The sequence below is a fragment of the Crocuta crocuta genome, unplaced genomic scaffold, assembly GCF_008692635.1.
Source record: "Crocuta crocuta isolate KB4526 unplaced genomic scaffold, BGI_CrCroc_1.0 scaffold757, whole genome shotgun sequence".
In the NCBI taxonomy this organism is placed as follows: Eukaryota; Metazoa; Chordata; class Mammalia; order Carnivora; family Hyaenidae; genus Crocuta; species Crocuta crocuta.
The window spans coordinates 1,157,230-1,172,900 of NW_027532830.1; the positions used below are offsets into that span (position 1 = coordinate 1,157,230).

At 43.5% G+C, this 15,671-nt stretch overlaps 1 protein-coding gene across 1 annotated transcript in view; it reads left to right on the top strand.

Moving 5' to 3' along the window:
• DUSP10 (dual specificity phosphatase 10) overlaps window positions 1-8,335 on the top strand; it is a 40,317-nt gene extending 31,982 nt beyond the window's left edge. Inside the window, exons 3-4 of the mRNA XM_077745312.1 lie at window positions 3,153-3,524; window positions 7,786-8,335. Of these exons, the coding sequence (XP_077601438.1) occupies window positions 3,153-3,524; window positions 7,786-8,051 (638 nt within the window). The 3' untranslated portion in view covers window positions 8,052-8,335. The remainder of the gene's footprint in view (window positions 1-3,152; window positions 3,525-7,785) is intronic.
• Window positions 8,336-15,671: the final 7,336 nt, after the last annotated feature.

Genomic DNA, 15,671 nt, shown 5'->3' on the forward strand with positions numbered 1-15,671 from the left:
CTTATGAGGACTGATCCTTAAGCTGGTCAGCAGACTGGTGAGTGAACTGGAAGCTATTTCTTCGTACCCCCCCTCCGCCCCATGAGCATTTCCTTGTCTGATGTATTTGAGTCCACAATACTTCCTTTTCTTGTCGTCGTCCAATATTCTGCAAGCAGAGTCCCCACATGGCTGAAACATACAACACACACATAGCTTTGCACGTGAGCCCCGCTGTGAGTCGGAGCATTCTGTGTCTGTCTGTCTCAAATTCCCTCTGCCCCTCCCCCATGGGTTTTTTTCCCCCATTAGGCAAATGGAAGGGCCATGCCACCTGTTAGCATTACATCATTGGCTCCCCAGAACACAGTTGCACCAAAGGCCTTAAACAAAGTAGTTCTTCTTGTATTGTTTGTACTCAAAGAGCTGATATCATGCCAACTGATGTCATTGTATGTCTTTGTGTAACTGCTATGGTAACTGGGCAGGTGGGGAGCCTCCAGCTGATGTCATTGGGGAAGGAGGTGTAGAGACAGAATTTTAAAAAGCTGTATGGTGCTTTTTTCTGTGTGGGGTTTTTTTTTTTTTTTTTTTGGCATGCATTTTTTTTTTCAGACTAGCTGCTTTTAAGACAAATTACAGCTTGAGAGCCCTAAATAAGAACAGAGAAAAGTCCCCTTCCCACCCCTTCAAGCCTTCTTTTGAGTTTATTTTGTTCGTTCCTCTCATCTTATATGAAAATGTGGAACTACTGCCGTTTTCTTAAGAAAAATAAAACAAGTGTGAATTAGGTTCCCATCACAGAATCAGCGTAAATCATTTGCTTCGATTTTTATGGAGGCAAAGCTGAGCAGATGTTAAAATAACTCTTTAAAGTCTCTCTCGTGGCATTTGTGATGGTAACAGTGGGTAATTTCAGTTTTTTTTTTAAAGTTGTCACTAGTGAAGTTTGGCTTTCTTATTTCCTCCGTGTGCAAATAAGAATGTACAAATAATCTCTTAGGGCCCAGACAAACTTTTTAATCAAGATTTCATAGCAGAGCACCCTAATATGTAAGGGCAGAGCTTCATTCTAGAAATGCATTAAAATTAATATATGGCACTTGTTTTTCTTTTTGAAAAGCAAAGATAGGTCTTGAGCCTTACAGATGAGTGAAATGACCTTGGTATTACCCTCCTCTTTGAATGATGTTTTTGTCATCGCTGGACCTTAATGAAAATACGACTTCCCTGGTTGACACGCCCAGCGGTGTGTGTTTAGGACAAGAACAACCCTGAGACTGGGTCTGGGTCATAGCCTGGAGCTATCTGCCCTCGTTGCCAGAGATGAGACTTGAAATGGAGGAGGGCATATGTTAGGTTCAGAAACCAGAGGACAGATAGATTTCCTGTGTTTATTTCAACACAACCATATCCTGTTCACACTTTGTGTTTCCTGCCTTATCTCCTGAAACCATCGGACGGATGTAAGGCCTCTATCAGGAGGCATAAATGTCATGTTCTGGAGGGTTTCAGCTTATAGGAGGTCTCTAAGTTCCTCCTTTCAGAAGGAAGGCCTGGGCAGCCTGGGTGGCTCAGTCTGTTAAGCCTCGGACTTCGGCTCAGGTCATGATCTCACAGTCCGTGAGTTCGAGCCCTGCATTGGGCTCAGTGCTGACAGCTCAGAGCCTGGAGCCTGCTTCAGATTCTGTGTCTCCCTCGCTCTCTGCCCCTCCCCCACTCATGCTCGCTCTCTCTGTCTCTCAAAAATAAATAATGTTTACAAAAATTAAAAAAAAAAAGGAAGGCCGGAGTATCTGGTGGTTTGATTGGAATGAGAGCCCACTGGATGGCAATCATATCAACTCAAAGTCCTTACATGTACATCATGTGATTCGACTGTTGTAATAACCCTTTGGGCTTAACCATGTATGTGGTGTATCTGACAAATATTAAAGAAAAAATGTAAACAACATACTGAGATTCATAAATTTCCTAACTTAAACAAATTTTTTCCCCATGGTCCTTTAGCCTTCGATCACATGTATGGTGAATGTTTTTGAACTAGGTTTGTTTCATTTAACATTAAACAGATGCATTTTCTTTGTTTTCCGATCCTGTTCACAACATTTAATGGCTACATAATATTCCACTGGATGAATATAGTAATTTTTCCTTCTTCTTCTTTTTTTTAATTTGTTTCGGTTCTGGGTCTTTTCTGTAAAACAATAATGCTGTAGTAAACATCTTGACACACCTGGCTGGATAGGTTTGGTTAAATGATTTTCTTAAGATCTATTCCCATAAGTGCTGCTGTAGTGGTTGATGTGGAGGTTTGCACACTTTGCTGTATTCATTCATTCCAGACTCCCCATCCCACTCAAAGGTAGATGCCATTACCCTCATTTTATAGAAGGGGAACCAAGGCACACAGAGAGAAATTAACTTGCCTAAGTCACAGAGCCAAGAAGTTGTGTTACTGGGACTGAAGCCAAGGTAATCTGGGTCTTCCACGGTCCCTGTTCATGGCCACTGTGCTGTGTCAGGAGCAGACTTCTTGTTCTGGGTGAGGTAAGCTTATGGAAGAGTTCAGTTCACGCGGCTGCAGTGCCCGAGGAGGTTGGCCATGCTTTCCCTGGCTCCCAAAGTACAATGTTCTATGTAGGCCACTGAGCATATGGCTCTTTGAGGCAGATCAAATCTGCTGCTGATAAAATTGCCTGATGCTTCATGGAACTCTTTCCAGGGGAACATGCCATAGATTGTGTAAAGAGCACATTTGCAAAGTGCCACTTGCGGTGAGAGCCTCTGAAGCTTGTCCTGGATCCCCAAAAGGCCTTGCATTTTTTTTGTTTGTTTATTTATTGAGAGAGAGAGAGAGAGAGAGAGACAACATGGGTGGGGAAGGGGAAGAGAGATGGGGGAAGAGAGAATCCCAAGCACACTGTCAGCGCAGAGCCCAACATGGGGCTCGAACCCACGGACTGTGAGATCATGACCCAAGCCGAAATCAACAGACACTCCAACAACTGAGCCACTGGGGCACCCCTGGACTTGCATTTTTGTTCTGATTCTCTTTTTCTAAAATGTGCACAGGCAACAAAGCATCCTTCGTTTCTGTGGAGACAGCGGCATCTTCTGCCAGCTCCGAAGTTCCAGAAATGGTCATTCTCACTTTCTGTCGTTTGCTCCAGGTGGACTTAGCAGTTTTAAGCAGAACCATGAAAACCTCTGTGACAACTCCCTCCAGCTCCAAGAGTGCCGGGAAGTGGGGGGCGGCGCATCTGCAGCCTCAAGCATCCTACCTCAGTCTATCCCCGCCACCCCCGACATCGAGAACGCAGAGCTGACGCCCATCTTGCCCTTCCTGTTCCTTGGCAACGAGCAGGATGCTCAGGACCTGGACACGATGCAGCGCCTGAACATCGGCTACGTCATCAACGTCACCACTCACCTGCCCCTCTACCACTACGAGAAAGGCCTGTTCAACTACAAGAGGCTGCCGGCTACCGACAGCAATAAACAGAACCTGCGGCAGTACTTTGAAGAGGCTTTTGAGTTCATTGGTAACTATCTCCCAAGGGACGGCTCGTCTTCCGCCTTCCTTTCCCCTCTGGCTTTCGCTTTGATAGCAAGTCCAAGGTTGATGCTTAGGTTGCAAGAAAAAAAAAAAAAAGCTGCTGAGAGGTGTTTTCAGGCCCTGCCACTTGGAGCAGCCAGGGTATTCTTCTAAGTCGTGGCCCGTTGAATGCGTGGAGGCCACAGGGATGGGTTGTAAAGAAACGGTGATTCGGTTTGGTTGGAATCTGGTCAGTTAGAGATCTGCCTCCTTCTAGTTCTCAATGAAAACAGGGTAGGGATTCACATGCAGATGTTCTGTAACATAATTTCAAAAGAGGTAATGGAAAAGAAGACATTGGAGGCCAGAGCTGCTGCCATGGCTAGCTGGTCTACCATGTCTGCCGGCGCCTTGTGGGAAATAAAATGCAAGGAAAACGACACCACCTCAGCTTACCCACACCTCCCTTACCTTAGGTTAAATTAATTTACAGTTGGTATAGTTTCTCTATCTACATGGGGTTGAGGCAAAAGGTAGCATTTGCTGAAAGGCTATTTCCAAAGAACGTTCTTCAGCAAAGCAGTGCTTTAGTGAACATCCTCGTGTATCGCATCAGCACAGAGGGGAGAGAGAGAGAGAGGAGTGGAGGGCTGAGGGTTTTTTTCCCCCTTATACTTGCTTTGTCTCAGTTCTTAGACACGGGGTAGCAGAAAGGGGTGAAGGTGTTAGCAAGATGGTACTAGGTTTCGTGAGACAGCTTACCCCAAACTCACTAAAGTAGGAAAGATCAGCTTGTGTGGCCTGTGTAGTTCCCAAGGAGGGGAATTCTAACAACAGACTTTAATCTCCAAAAGGAAGTAACTGCCAGCCTAACCCTGATCCTAACTTTACCTTTTGCTGTTCCTATAGCCTTGAACTGTTTTAAGGCTCCAATGATCCTTTGAGGGAGCCCCTGGAACCTAGCACATACTCAGCAATTTTTTTCAAGTAATTTCGACCTTCATTAACCACAGAAAGGTGATTGAGTACTTTTCCCTAAATATGGTAGCAGGTTGTTACTGCCTCTGTCCCTGGAAGAATGCGCTCATGTCTGGTGATTGTTTTTCTGAAAAGTCTTGGGTCTGGTAGATTTGCTGTGGATTTGGCAGTTCTGGCCACATCGCCCAACTGTTTTCCTTGCCGATTGTGCCTTCAATGGAAGGACCATAGAATACACAGTCTGGAAGGAAATTTTGAGTGGTCACCAAACTCAGAAAAGTAAAGTGACTTCTCCAAGATTATAAGAATTTTAGTGTTCAAGAAAGGACCAGAATGCAAGGCTCTTGACTCAGAGGCAGGGGCCTTTCTACTATATGCTGGGGCGATGTTTCCAATGCTCTTTAGTTCCTGAATGGCAACACTTGTGGATGTGTCTTAGCTATTTCATTCATAATTTTCGAGTCAAACCTTGAGCCCAGAAGAAGATATATTTGTGACCAAGTAGATGAGGAACTCTCTGGTTGATGTACGGTGTTATGGCTGCAATTTTATCTGACTTGCGTCCAGTTGGGGGAAGTTAAGAGATTGTTTCCCATTTAAGGAGTGGCCAAAGGCTTGCTTGTTCCAACAGGATTTCAGTCCAAGCACCTGCATTCCTAATAGGTTATGCAGGCTTATCTGATTTTTTAGAAGGAACACAAAACAAATAACCAAATAGCATTTAACCTGAAGAGCAATTCAGCGCCACAGCCTGCAGAAACACAATTTCGTTTTTGTTGTTATATCGTTGGATAAGCTGAAATCGGATAGTCTTGCTTTGAGGAAAACAACAGGCTTTATAAGCACAATAACCTTCACTGAGAGTCTAATATAAACTAAGCAGAGTGTATGTGTAGGGTTTACTATGCCAATTTATTTATTCCTGAATTGGGTGATATGATTCCCAGATTCCCCAAACCTTGTTAGTCAGCATTACTCCCATTAAGCAGACAGAAAGATTGAGGCTTTGGGGAGTTAGGTGATTCACACAAGGTACTCATCTAGCGTGTAATGGTACCAGTGGTCAAATCTAGCACTTTGCAGCTCATCTTCCTGCCTCCATACTTCCCAGTCTCGGCATGGAGGTGAATATAGTATGTGCTGAGAAGAAATTGCAAAACGGAGATACTTTCTTCAAATACTGTCATCCAGGAGAAGTAAGCTTAATTCACAGACTTTTAAGATGGAATTTTTCATGATGTTTCTTTTCACAGTTCACTGGAGGGTAGTCCATAGAAGTGGTTCAAGTTAGGGGAGAAGACCATGCAACTCTTGATCTCAGGGTTGTGAGTTTGAGCCCCATGTTGGATGTAAAGATTACTTCCATAAATAAATAAACTGTAAAAAAAAAAGTGGTTTAAGTTAGATTACTCCTTTTTACTCCCCTCCCCTACTCTTCATCTAATTGAGATCCCTTCAGAGAAGCTTTCTTTGGGATGCCTTTCAGTCTAGAATCATCATTAAGAATCCATTTAGGCAGTGCCCACAAAGTACTCTCCTGAGCTTCCAACATATCTGAAAACTTATAAAGCCTTGCTTCTCTCAATTGTTCTGGTTGCTGGACCATCATTAGAATTCTTCCATCTTGGTCATTGCCACCATGTTGGAACAGCATACATGGATGTGGGGTGACATTGGACAGTTCAGATGTAGGTGATGCCCTGTGCCTAAGCATTTCAAGTCCTTAGGTACATTTGCAGCAGTAGGCTTTTCTGGAAAGAAGCTGCACATAGCAGCTTTCTAGTTGGGTTTTGTTTCTTTAACCTCAGAGTTTAGCAAGACAGAAACCCTTGTCCATTTAATACCTGTATTAAATACTACAGATCAATCCTGTAACATAAAGAAAGAAATGTAGGTTTCTTTCCTCTATCACAGCTGGGACAGACATTATTAACAACACTAGTGTTGATAAGTGGCAGCCTCAAGATTGGGATTAACATCCTTAACCAAAAGGGTCTACTTCAGTGGCTTGCTTAACAGGCAAGTTAACTGTGTTGGAGCTCTGGCTGCAGCAGATTGTCACCACCTGTGAAGTGAATGGTTCCTGTAACTGATTCCTTTACCTCATCCTTTCTTTATTTATTGTTTTTTGTTTCTGTATTTGTTTTGAGAGAGAGAGAGAAAGAACATGTGAGGGAGGGCAGAGGCAAAGCAAGAGAGAGAATGCCCAGCAGGCTCCACACTGTCAGTGCTGAGTCCATTGTGGGGCTGGAACCCACGAACCGAGAGGTCATGACGACCCAAAGTCAGACACTTAACCAACTGAATCACTGGTCCTCTCTTTAAACGTAGAAATGTGGCGTCTCAGTCAGAGTGGCTAAAATGAGCAAATCAGAGAACTCTAGATGCTGGCGAGGATGTGGAGAAACGGGCACCCTCCTACACTGTTGGTGGGAATGTAAACTGGTACAGCCCCTCTGGAAAACAGTGTGGAGGTTCCTCAGGAAACTAACAATAGAACTCCCCTATGACCCAGCAATAGCACTGCTAGGAATTTACCCAAGGGATACAGAAATGCTGAGGCATAGGAGCACGTGTACCCCAATGTTCATAGCAGCACTCTCCACAATAGCTAAAACGTGGAAAGAGCCTAAGTGTCCATCAACAGATGAATGGATCAAGAAGATGTGGTTTATCTATACCATGGAATACTACATGGCAATGAGAAACAATGAAATCTGGCCATGTGTAGCAACATGGATGGACCTTGAGGGTGTTATGCTGAGCGAAATAAGTCAGGCAGAGAAGGACAAATATCATATGTTTGCACGTATAGGAGGATTAGGAGGAACTTGACGGAGGAACAAGGGGGAGAAGAAGGGCGGAAATGGTGGGGGAAAGGGAGAGAGGCAAACCATGAGAGACTCTTGAATGCTGACAAAAACTGAGGACTGATGGATGTGGGGGGGAGGGGGGATGGGCATGGAGGAGGACACTTGTGGGGATGGGCACTGAGTGTTATGTGGAAACTAATTTGACAATAAACTATTAAAAAAAAATTAGTGTTTGCAAAAAAAAAAAAAAGAAAAGAAATGTGGCGTCTCATGCATGCTCACATTGCTTTTAGCCAGTTCTGGAGGTTGCTTCATAAACACACACAATTAACTAGTAAATTATGCTTAGTTCTAAAACCACTTGAATTTATTTTTTCTCTACAAAATATAGCATTGTCAAGTCTGGACCAAAGCTAATCTCTCTTTTCCCATCTCTCTCTTCTTTCCTGCACCTCTTGCATTTCTCCCTTTTCCCAGAGGAAGCTCACCAGTGTGGGAAGGGGCTTCTCATCCATTGCCAGGCGGGGGTGTCGCGGTCCGCCACCATCGTCATCGCATACTTGATGAAGCACACTAGGATGACCATGACTGATGCCTATAAGTTTGTCAAAGGCAAACGACCAATTATTTCCCCAAACCTTAACTTCATGGGGCAGTTACTGGAGTTTGAGGAAGACCTGAACAACGGTGTAACACCACGAATCCTTACACCAAAGCTGATGGGCGTGGAAACGGTTGTGTGACAGAGGCCTGGATGGAAAGGATTACTGTTCTCCATTGGGAGACGAAGAGAAAGGAGGATGGATTCTTTCTTTCTTCTTTTTCTTTTTCTTTCTTTCTTTCTTTTTTAGATGGGGGTAAAGTTTGTGAATGGAAACAGAACTTGTTTAAAACCTTTTTATTTTTAACAAGTGTGAAAAGAATTTAACTTTTGATGCCATTGAGATTTACTTCCCGCGAACTGCTAAAGCAGGGAGGCTAAAAGAGTAACTTTTTTAAGCCAACAATAAAAATATAATAAAACATGTTTCTTCCCCCCTTTTCCTTTTAAGCTATTTGTAGAGTTTATGATTCAATAGTCTGTGCTGGTTCATAGACCGAAGATACTACAATTTAAACTGATTTAAAAGAACCAAAAGTAAGAGGCAGAAAAAGACATTGAATCATCGAGGCCCGAGATCTGTCCTGGGTCGTCCACACAGAGAACAAACACCAAACCAAGCCCTGTTGTGCTCACTGGTGCAAAGAGAAAAATCAGGGCCGTTTAAGTGGTCTAAGAGCCCTTCACGTTCTTTGAAAAGACAAAAGATACTGTTGGTTTTGTGTGTTTCATACCCTGGATTATTCTCCCCCCGCCCCTTTGGGTTTAAGAGATTTTTTTGAAATAGCAAGGAAACTGACCATTATACCATAAGCCTTTACTGGCTTCTTGTGCAATAATACGGTGTTTTGAGTGTGCAAACAAGGTAGAGCTGGCAGCCACACAATAAACAAATAGCGTGAATTTGCCAGCCTGGAGATAGAGAGGAATTCAATAAAAATCAATTACTTTCCTTCCCACCTTTTTCCTTTATTATTATTATGATCATTTTTTTGGATCTGATTCTGGTTACAGCGCCATAAACCTTGTTACATATGTGTATCAGAATGTAAAAAAAAAAAAGACAAAAAGACAAAAATTTATTTAAAAATATTTTTCGCAGAAAACGAAAGAAAACAAACTTGATGTGTTTCTGTTGATTGTGTAAAAATTTATTTTCATTATATAAATGAAACTTACTTCGGGATGTGTCTTTTTTTTTCCTCAACTCAGGTTCAAGCATCTCTTAACCTCCGGTACCTTGTGTATGTAACATCATTTGGAAAGAAACACGTGTTTTTATATGGGGAGAGAGATGATGAAGGGAAGACATTCTCTGTTCTCAGGGTGATGCAGACCAAGAGAGCTCTGGTCATCAGTCTGCCTGGTCATCCCGTCTTCTGCAAACAGAATTCCTTCTGAATTAGGGGAAATGTCAGGTGAAGTCACCTGTGAGGTCTGGAGGGGGCAGGCGGGGTTCTACCCCAGCCTTTGAGCCTTGATGATCAGGTCCCTGCCAGATTGATTGGTTAGAATTTTGTGATCTTTCCAGGGGCTCTCTGATAAATATTTGTGACCACCTGCCATTTAGGGGTCCTGACGGTCCCTCCCCTGCCCCATTGCCACTTGCTCGCTTGACCTCTTTGGTGACATTAGCCACAGAGAGTGCAGTGTGGCAAATTGCAATTTCCTTCCCTTTTGCCAGCAAATTGGACTCAGCTCCATGAGTACAGCAGCTTCCTTATCACAGCTGGTTAATCCATAGCTGGTATCCTGGGTTCCCAATCCACAGAAGAGAGGGTGTGCAGGGAGGGGAAGGACATCATCTAAATGTTTCCCGTGTTTTATTAAAATACATGTCTAGAGGGACTTGGCCATAGGGAAGATTCACAGCAAATTGAAATATGCCTGGGGTGAGTCACAGAATTGAAGAGTGCCGTTATGTCTGGTTCTAGATGACCACGCTTGACATACTTTTGTGAACATGACTTAGAACTGTTACAACAAAGTATTTTTGACATTTATTTTTTTAAATAGCTTTTCTACTAGAAGTGAAAAAGAAAGTGAAGACTGGATTTAATGGGAATTAACTGAGAGCTGTTTGAATTATTTTTACTACAAAGTGTTAATCAGGTGAAAAGTAAATTTCTCTTTCTCTCTTCTTCAGACTAATACTTTCCTTGTGTCAGAGCGTATTTAAGAAGTCACATTGTTATATAATTAGTGATTTAAAATACATGGTGATTTCCTAGGCGTTTCTTTTTGTTTACTCTAAATCCAAATGTTAAATTTCTGATAGAGTGTAAGGCTTTTTCCCTTTATTTCTTTATCTTTTCTTCTGTCCCCCCACCCCCCTTTTTTTTTTCCAACAAAACAAGGGGAGAAGAATCAATACAATTTCTCTTCTGTAGCTACGTGGAAATGATGGATGGTTTTTGAACTTGATGATTTTGAGAAAAAGACTGTCCTGGGGCAGACAGGAATCCTGCCAACCCACATACCAAGAATTCTGAGAGACCCGGGTCTTTTTTGCTAATCTGTTTTGAGTCACTTAGCCTCTATTTCTTCATGAGGAATGTTAACCACTTCATGAGAATAAAGTGGATTAACCAAACGATGGCTCTAAAAACCAGACTCCCCAGGTTTCTGGGCCTTGCTAGGTGCCTTAGCTGACTGGGAAATAATTGAGTGTTTTCTGGAGAAAGCAGAGCTTCTGACTGACGAGTGCATGCATCGTTCTCAGCATCCAGCAAGGGTTGCTTTGTGCTGAATGGGTGTAATGATTTAATAGGAAGTCTGTAATATACAGATGAGCACATACAGCTAGCATTGTTCCCTTTAGTTGAACAGCCCAACGGGTCTAGCCCCTCTCTATACATTTATTTCAACAGTAAACACTTTCCCAATCGCTGCCTATTAACCAAGGGATGGATCTCATGTTTCTCTCTCTTTTTTTTTTTAATGTTTATTAATTTTTGAGAGACAGAGTGTGAATGGGAGAGGGGCAGAGAGAGGGAGACACAGAATCGGAAACAGTCTCCAGGCTCAGGGTTGTCAGCACAGAACCGATGTGGGGCTCAACCCGTGAACTGTGAGATCATGACTTGAGCTAAAGTCAGATGCTTAATCGACGGAGTCACCCAGGCGCCCCTGGGGCTCGCGTTTCAATGAAGAGCTTGTGCTGGCTGCTTTGGGATGAGGACAAGCAAGAGGGAGGTGGGGCAGGAAAGCTGTCAGACAGAAGAAATATGTATGAAAGAAGAAGCCTACACAACCCAGGAATCACATGTTGACAGTAAATGAGGAAAGATGACCTTCTGGAAAGGTGATAAAGCATGGGAAAGAGAAAATTGGAGGTTACAGCAAAACAAACATGAAAAGCCCTAGTAAAATAAAGAACTAGGACCTGAATCACACTTCAGAAGTTGACGAAGATAGACCACTGATAAATTGCTCTAACTAGGTCTTCTGGAAGGTAAAATGTCTGGCAAGCCAAAGCGAATGGATGTAAGCAATATGGCGATCCCCTTGCTTATGAACGAGCTTTTGTAGATAAACCACAACACATTATGTTTTAGCCCCCAGACATACAACATCCAGTCTCAGGAAATAGGGGCTGATGTTGGCTTTCAAGCTTTAATTGGAGACAGCCATTATGTATGGATGTGGGCAGAAAGCGAGTAGTAAGCACTGGCCCCCAGAAGAATGGGCAAGAGTAAGATATTTAGATAAAAAGTCCCAAACTAAACCTGTCTGTGGAGGTCTGCCTGCCTCTATAGGGGTGGTGGTCTGTGAATTCCAGTGCTTTCCATGGTTCCTGATTTCCTTTCCTGTGACAACCTTGTCGACGTTCAGTGGAAGACACCTGTATCACTGTCTGACCAGAAGCTGAAGTGCGGAGAGAGCGAAAATGAGGGGTTTGTTCTGGGGCATTAGACAACTGTGGGTCTAGTGAAGTCATGGGGAATGTGTTTCCTCCGTGTTTGATAACAGGCTGAACTGTGGGTTCACAGACTCTGTGGGTCAATGGAGCCAACAGTCAGGGAGAAAAGTGAAGTAGAGGAGGACAAGAAGTGGAATTTGGAGGAAGAATTGGAAGCCACATTTGCCTTTTACCAACCTTGATGATGTGGGTGGCCTCGGAGAAGGATCTGGCACCTTTTGCCAGGGAGCGGAACACGGACCTGGTGCAGACTTGCAACACTGAAGGAGCGGATCTGCAGCAATCACAGCTGCTTCCCGAAGCTGAAGCGAGCCACCAGATCCGTGAAAATGGGTGCTGGTGCCCTCTGCAGAGCATGCTGGCTGCCGCCTCCCTTCTGCCTTCCAAATCTCATGTAAATGTCTCTTCCGGCTACCCCTAGCGCAGGGTGAAGCAGAAAGGAAAGTGCAGTCTCTGATTCAGCTGTCAATACTGTAGGAAACTGCCACAGTCCATCCTTGCCAACTCCTTTTAACCATACATAAGGTCCAAGCAGAGACATTAGAAAATGATGTTTCTAAGAAGATGCAGCTGTCACTTCTACAGATGAAAACACACTAACCCTGTCTCCAAAAGAGGATACACAGCCCCCTGTGTTGTTACTTTGCCCATTGTTGGGTGATGTTCATTCCTCCTGTGGTTGAGATCCACTTTCTCTTTGATATCCTCTCATTCATTCATTCATAATGTGTATTTATTTTATTTTGAGAAAGAGAGAGCACAAGCAAGGGAGGGGCAAAGAGTGAAAGAGAGAGGGAGACAGAGAATCCAAAGCAGGCTGCAGGCTCCGAGCTGTCAGCACAGGACCTGACGTAAGGCTCAAGCTCACAAACTATGAGATCATGACCTGAGCCAAAGTCAGATGATGGATAACCAACTGAACCACTCAGGCGCCCCTGATATCCTCTGATTTCAATGCTGAGATGTAAGGATATTATAGATGGATTTATGTTTGCCAAAGAAATATGCTTTTGAAGTTTTAAACCCCAGACGTTGTAAATGTGATATTATTTGGAAATAGAGTCATTGCAGATGTAATCAGGTTTTAAGGAGGTCATATGGGATTAGGTGAATCCAGTTACTGGCATTCTCATAAAAAGAGGGAAATTTGGACACACACAGGAATAAATGCCATATGATGAGGGAGGTGTAGATCAGAGAAATATGTCTCAAGCCAAAGAACGTCAAAAATTTCTGGATTCCACCGGAAACTGAAAGGTTTGAAACAGATAGTCCCTCAGAGCTTCCAAAAGGGGCTAACCCTGTTGATACCTTGATTTTAGACTTCTAGCAGCCAGACTGTACAAGAATACATTTCTGTTGTTTTAAGCCACCCAGTGTGTGGGACTTTGTCATGGCCGCCCAACAAAGCTAAAATGAAGAATAACTACCTCTGTTGGATGGTAGCTAGAGGGGGAAAAAAAGAATTGGTTAATATAGAATCAAATATATTTATATAAAAGTAAGAAATATTTATAACCCTTATCACCCTAATGTCTACAACTGATCACGTGATCATAGCTCATGTTTACAACCTCCTTCCTTCACTACGCATTCCATATACCCTTTGTCCTCAGCAAGTACACCACCTGGTCGTTGTTCCTTGACTCTTGCGGTGACCTACATCTTCACCTCTGAAGGACCTGAGCTTTGGGAAGTCCTGTGTGCACTGAGTTTTTTCCACTTTCTTACTCCTACAGTCTTCTTCTTCCCATAATCTAGTAGTAACCCAATCTCCCGCTGACGGCCACAATCAGCCCAGCCAGTTCAGTAAGTAACCCCACCTTCTTTTGTGGGTTCTTTAGCATGAGGAGCCCAAAGTGGCCAGCACACAGCATCAGGTTTCAGTTTCATGGAGCTATTGCTGGATCTCCTAGCAGAAGAATCTGCCCCTTGGGAACTAAGCCTTCTAGACCAGCAGAACCCAAAGTTGCAGGGCAGGTGGAACAAATTTTACAAATGGGTCATGAGGGGTAATATCGAGAGGAGCTTTTCCCATTTCTCTCCCTTCATTTTGGGACCCACGGTCCTGAATAAGGGAGGAGCAACATCTATTGGTTGACAATTTAGAGAATTTGCTGCATCTTGCAGAACATTACCCCATCCTGAAGAGTGTTTTTATTCACATCGCACAGTAACTGAATTGTCAAAAGGACCATTCCACTGCTTCAGACTGATGGATAACATGGTAAGACTAGTGAATTCCACGAGCACGAGCTTGTTGCCACACTTCATTTGCTGCAAAATAAGTTCCTTGGCTAGAAGCAAGGGAAATACTATGATGGCGAATAAGATGTTAAAAATTCTAGAGGTTTGGCAAAAGCATTTCAGGCCAGGAAGACAAACCCATATAATGAGTAAGTTTCTATGGAATGTGGACAAGAGACCTCCCTTCCGTGATAGAAGTGCTCTGATGCAATTAGCTCACCATCAGAGGCCAGCTGATTCCCTAGAAATGGTGCTACTTCAGGGGCTCAGTGTGGGGCCCTCCTTTGGGTGGGTTGGACACTCAGCAGTGGCTATAGCCAGATCAGCCACGGTGAGTAGAAATTCATGGTGCTGAGCCCAAGCATACTCTCATCTCTGCCACCATGGCTACTTTGTTCATGGTCCCATTGGTCAAAGATGATGACTAAAGAAAGGGACCTGACAGAGGTCCACAGAATGTGTCATCTTGAGCATTATCAAGATTCTTCTGTGCTGAGTTTGAGCTTTGCTGAGTATTTGCATGCAACATTCTGTGCCAATCGAGAGTTCCATCCATTTACTTCTTCCCCAGACTTTCCCATCACCAAGGTTCTAGCCACGTTGAAGTCTCTGATCATCATCTAAACCATTAGCTGCTACCCATGAGGCAATGTATATTCATACCTCTGACTATCTCTCCTTCCAGACACAATGAACAACTAGGGACAGTGCTGGATGTCCTGCCCACTGGGGAAACTCTTCTTCACTCTTCTTCCGGGCCACCCCAGAGTGTGCCTCTAGTGATACAGCCATTTGTTTTTGGATGATAACCAAGATGTCACATAAAGCTTTCTATACACAAGGTCCGATCTTTTTCTGTGAGTCTGCTGGTCACAGAGAACATCCCGTGAAGCCGTGAGTGTGAGTTCCAACAATAGCGACCATGGGTATCTGGATTGCTGGCTTATTCAACTTTCTTCTACCTCAACTCATAGATTCCACATCCTCTTAATAATGAAACATTTTTATTCACGCCCAACTGAGAGGTTTGGTGGGTTGACAACACTTAGTTTTTCATTGTGAGTTCGTGGCATTATAACTTGATGGTCCACGATCAAGCTTCCGGTCTCAAACTGCTCTTCAAAAGAATAGTTTTTCTGAAGAAAGCATCACAGCCAAGCTCCACGACCCTAAATGTGTGCTCTGATAGTCACCTAACAGGTGAATGGCTCCACACACGATCTAGTTCTAATATACACACACCTCTAACACTGTGGTGTATACTGGATCCAGATAGAAGAGTAGCTTGCATGACAGCTTTGAGCTATGGCAGAGACTTTTCTTGTTCTGTACCCCACTCAAAATCAATGATCTTTCATGGTTCCAGTACATGGATTGGACTAGCGTGCCCAATGATGTAAATCTTTCCTCCAAAATCCAGAAAAGCCCATTAGACATTGTGCCTTTTTCCTAGTGATGGGGGAGTCAGGTGCAGCAACTTCTCCTTCCATGTTACCATATCTCCTTCAAGATACCATGAGATGGTATCTTGGCATGCTCCAAATCACTAGACCTCCAGAAATTTCGCTTGCTGTATGCCTCTGCATTTTGTGG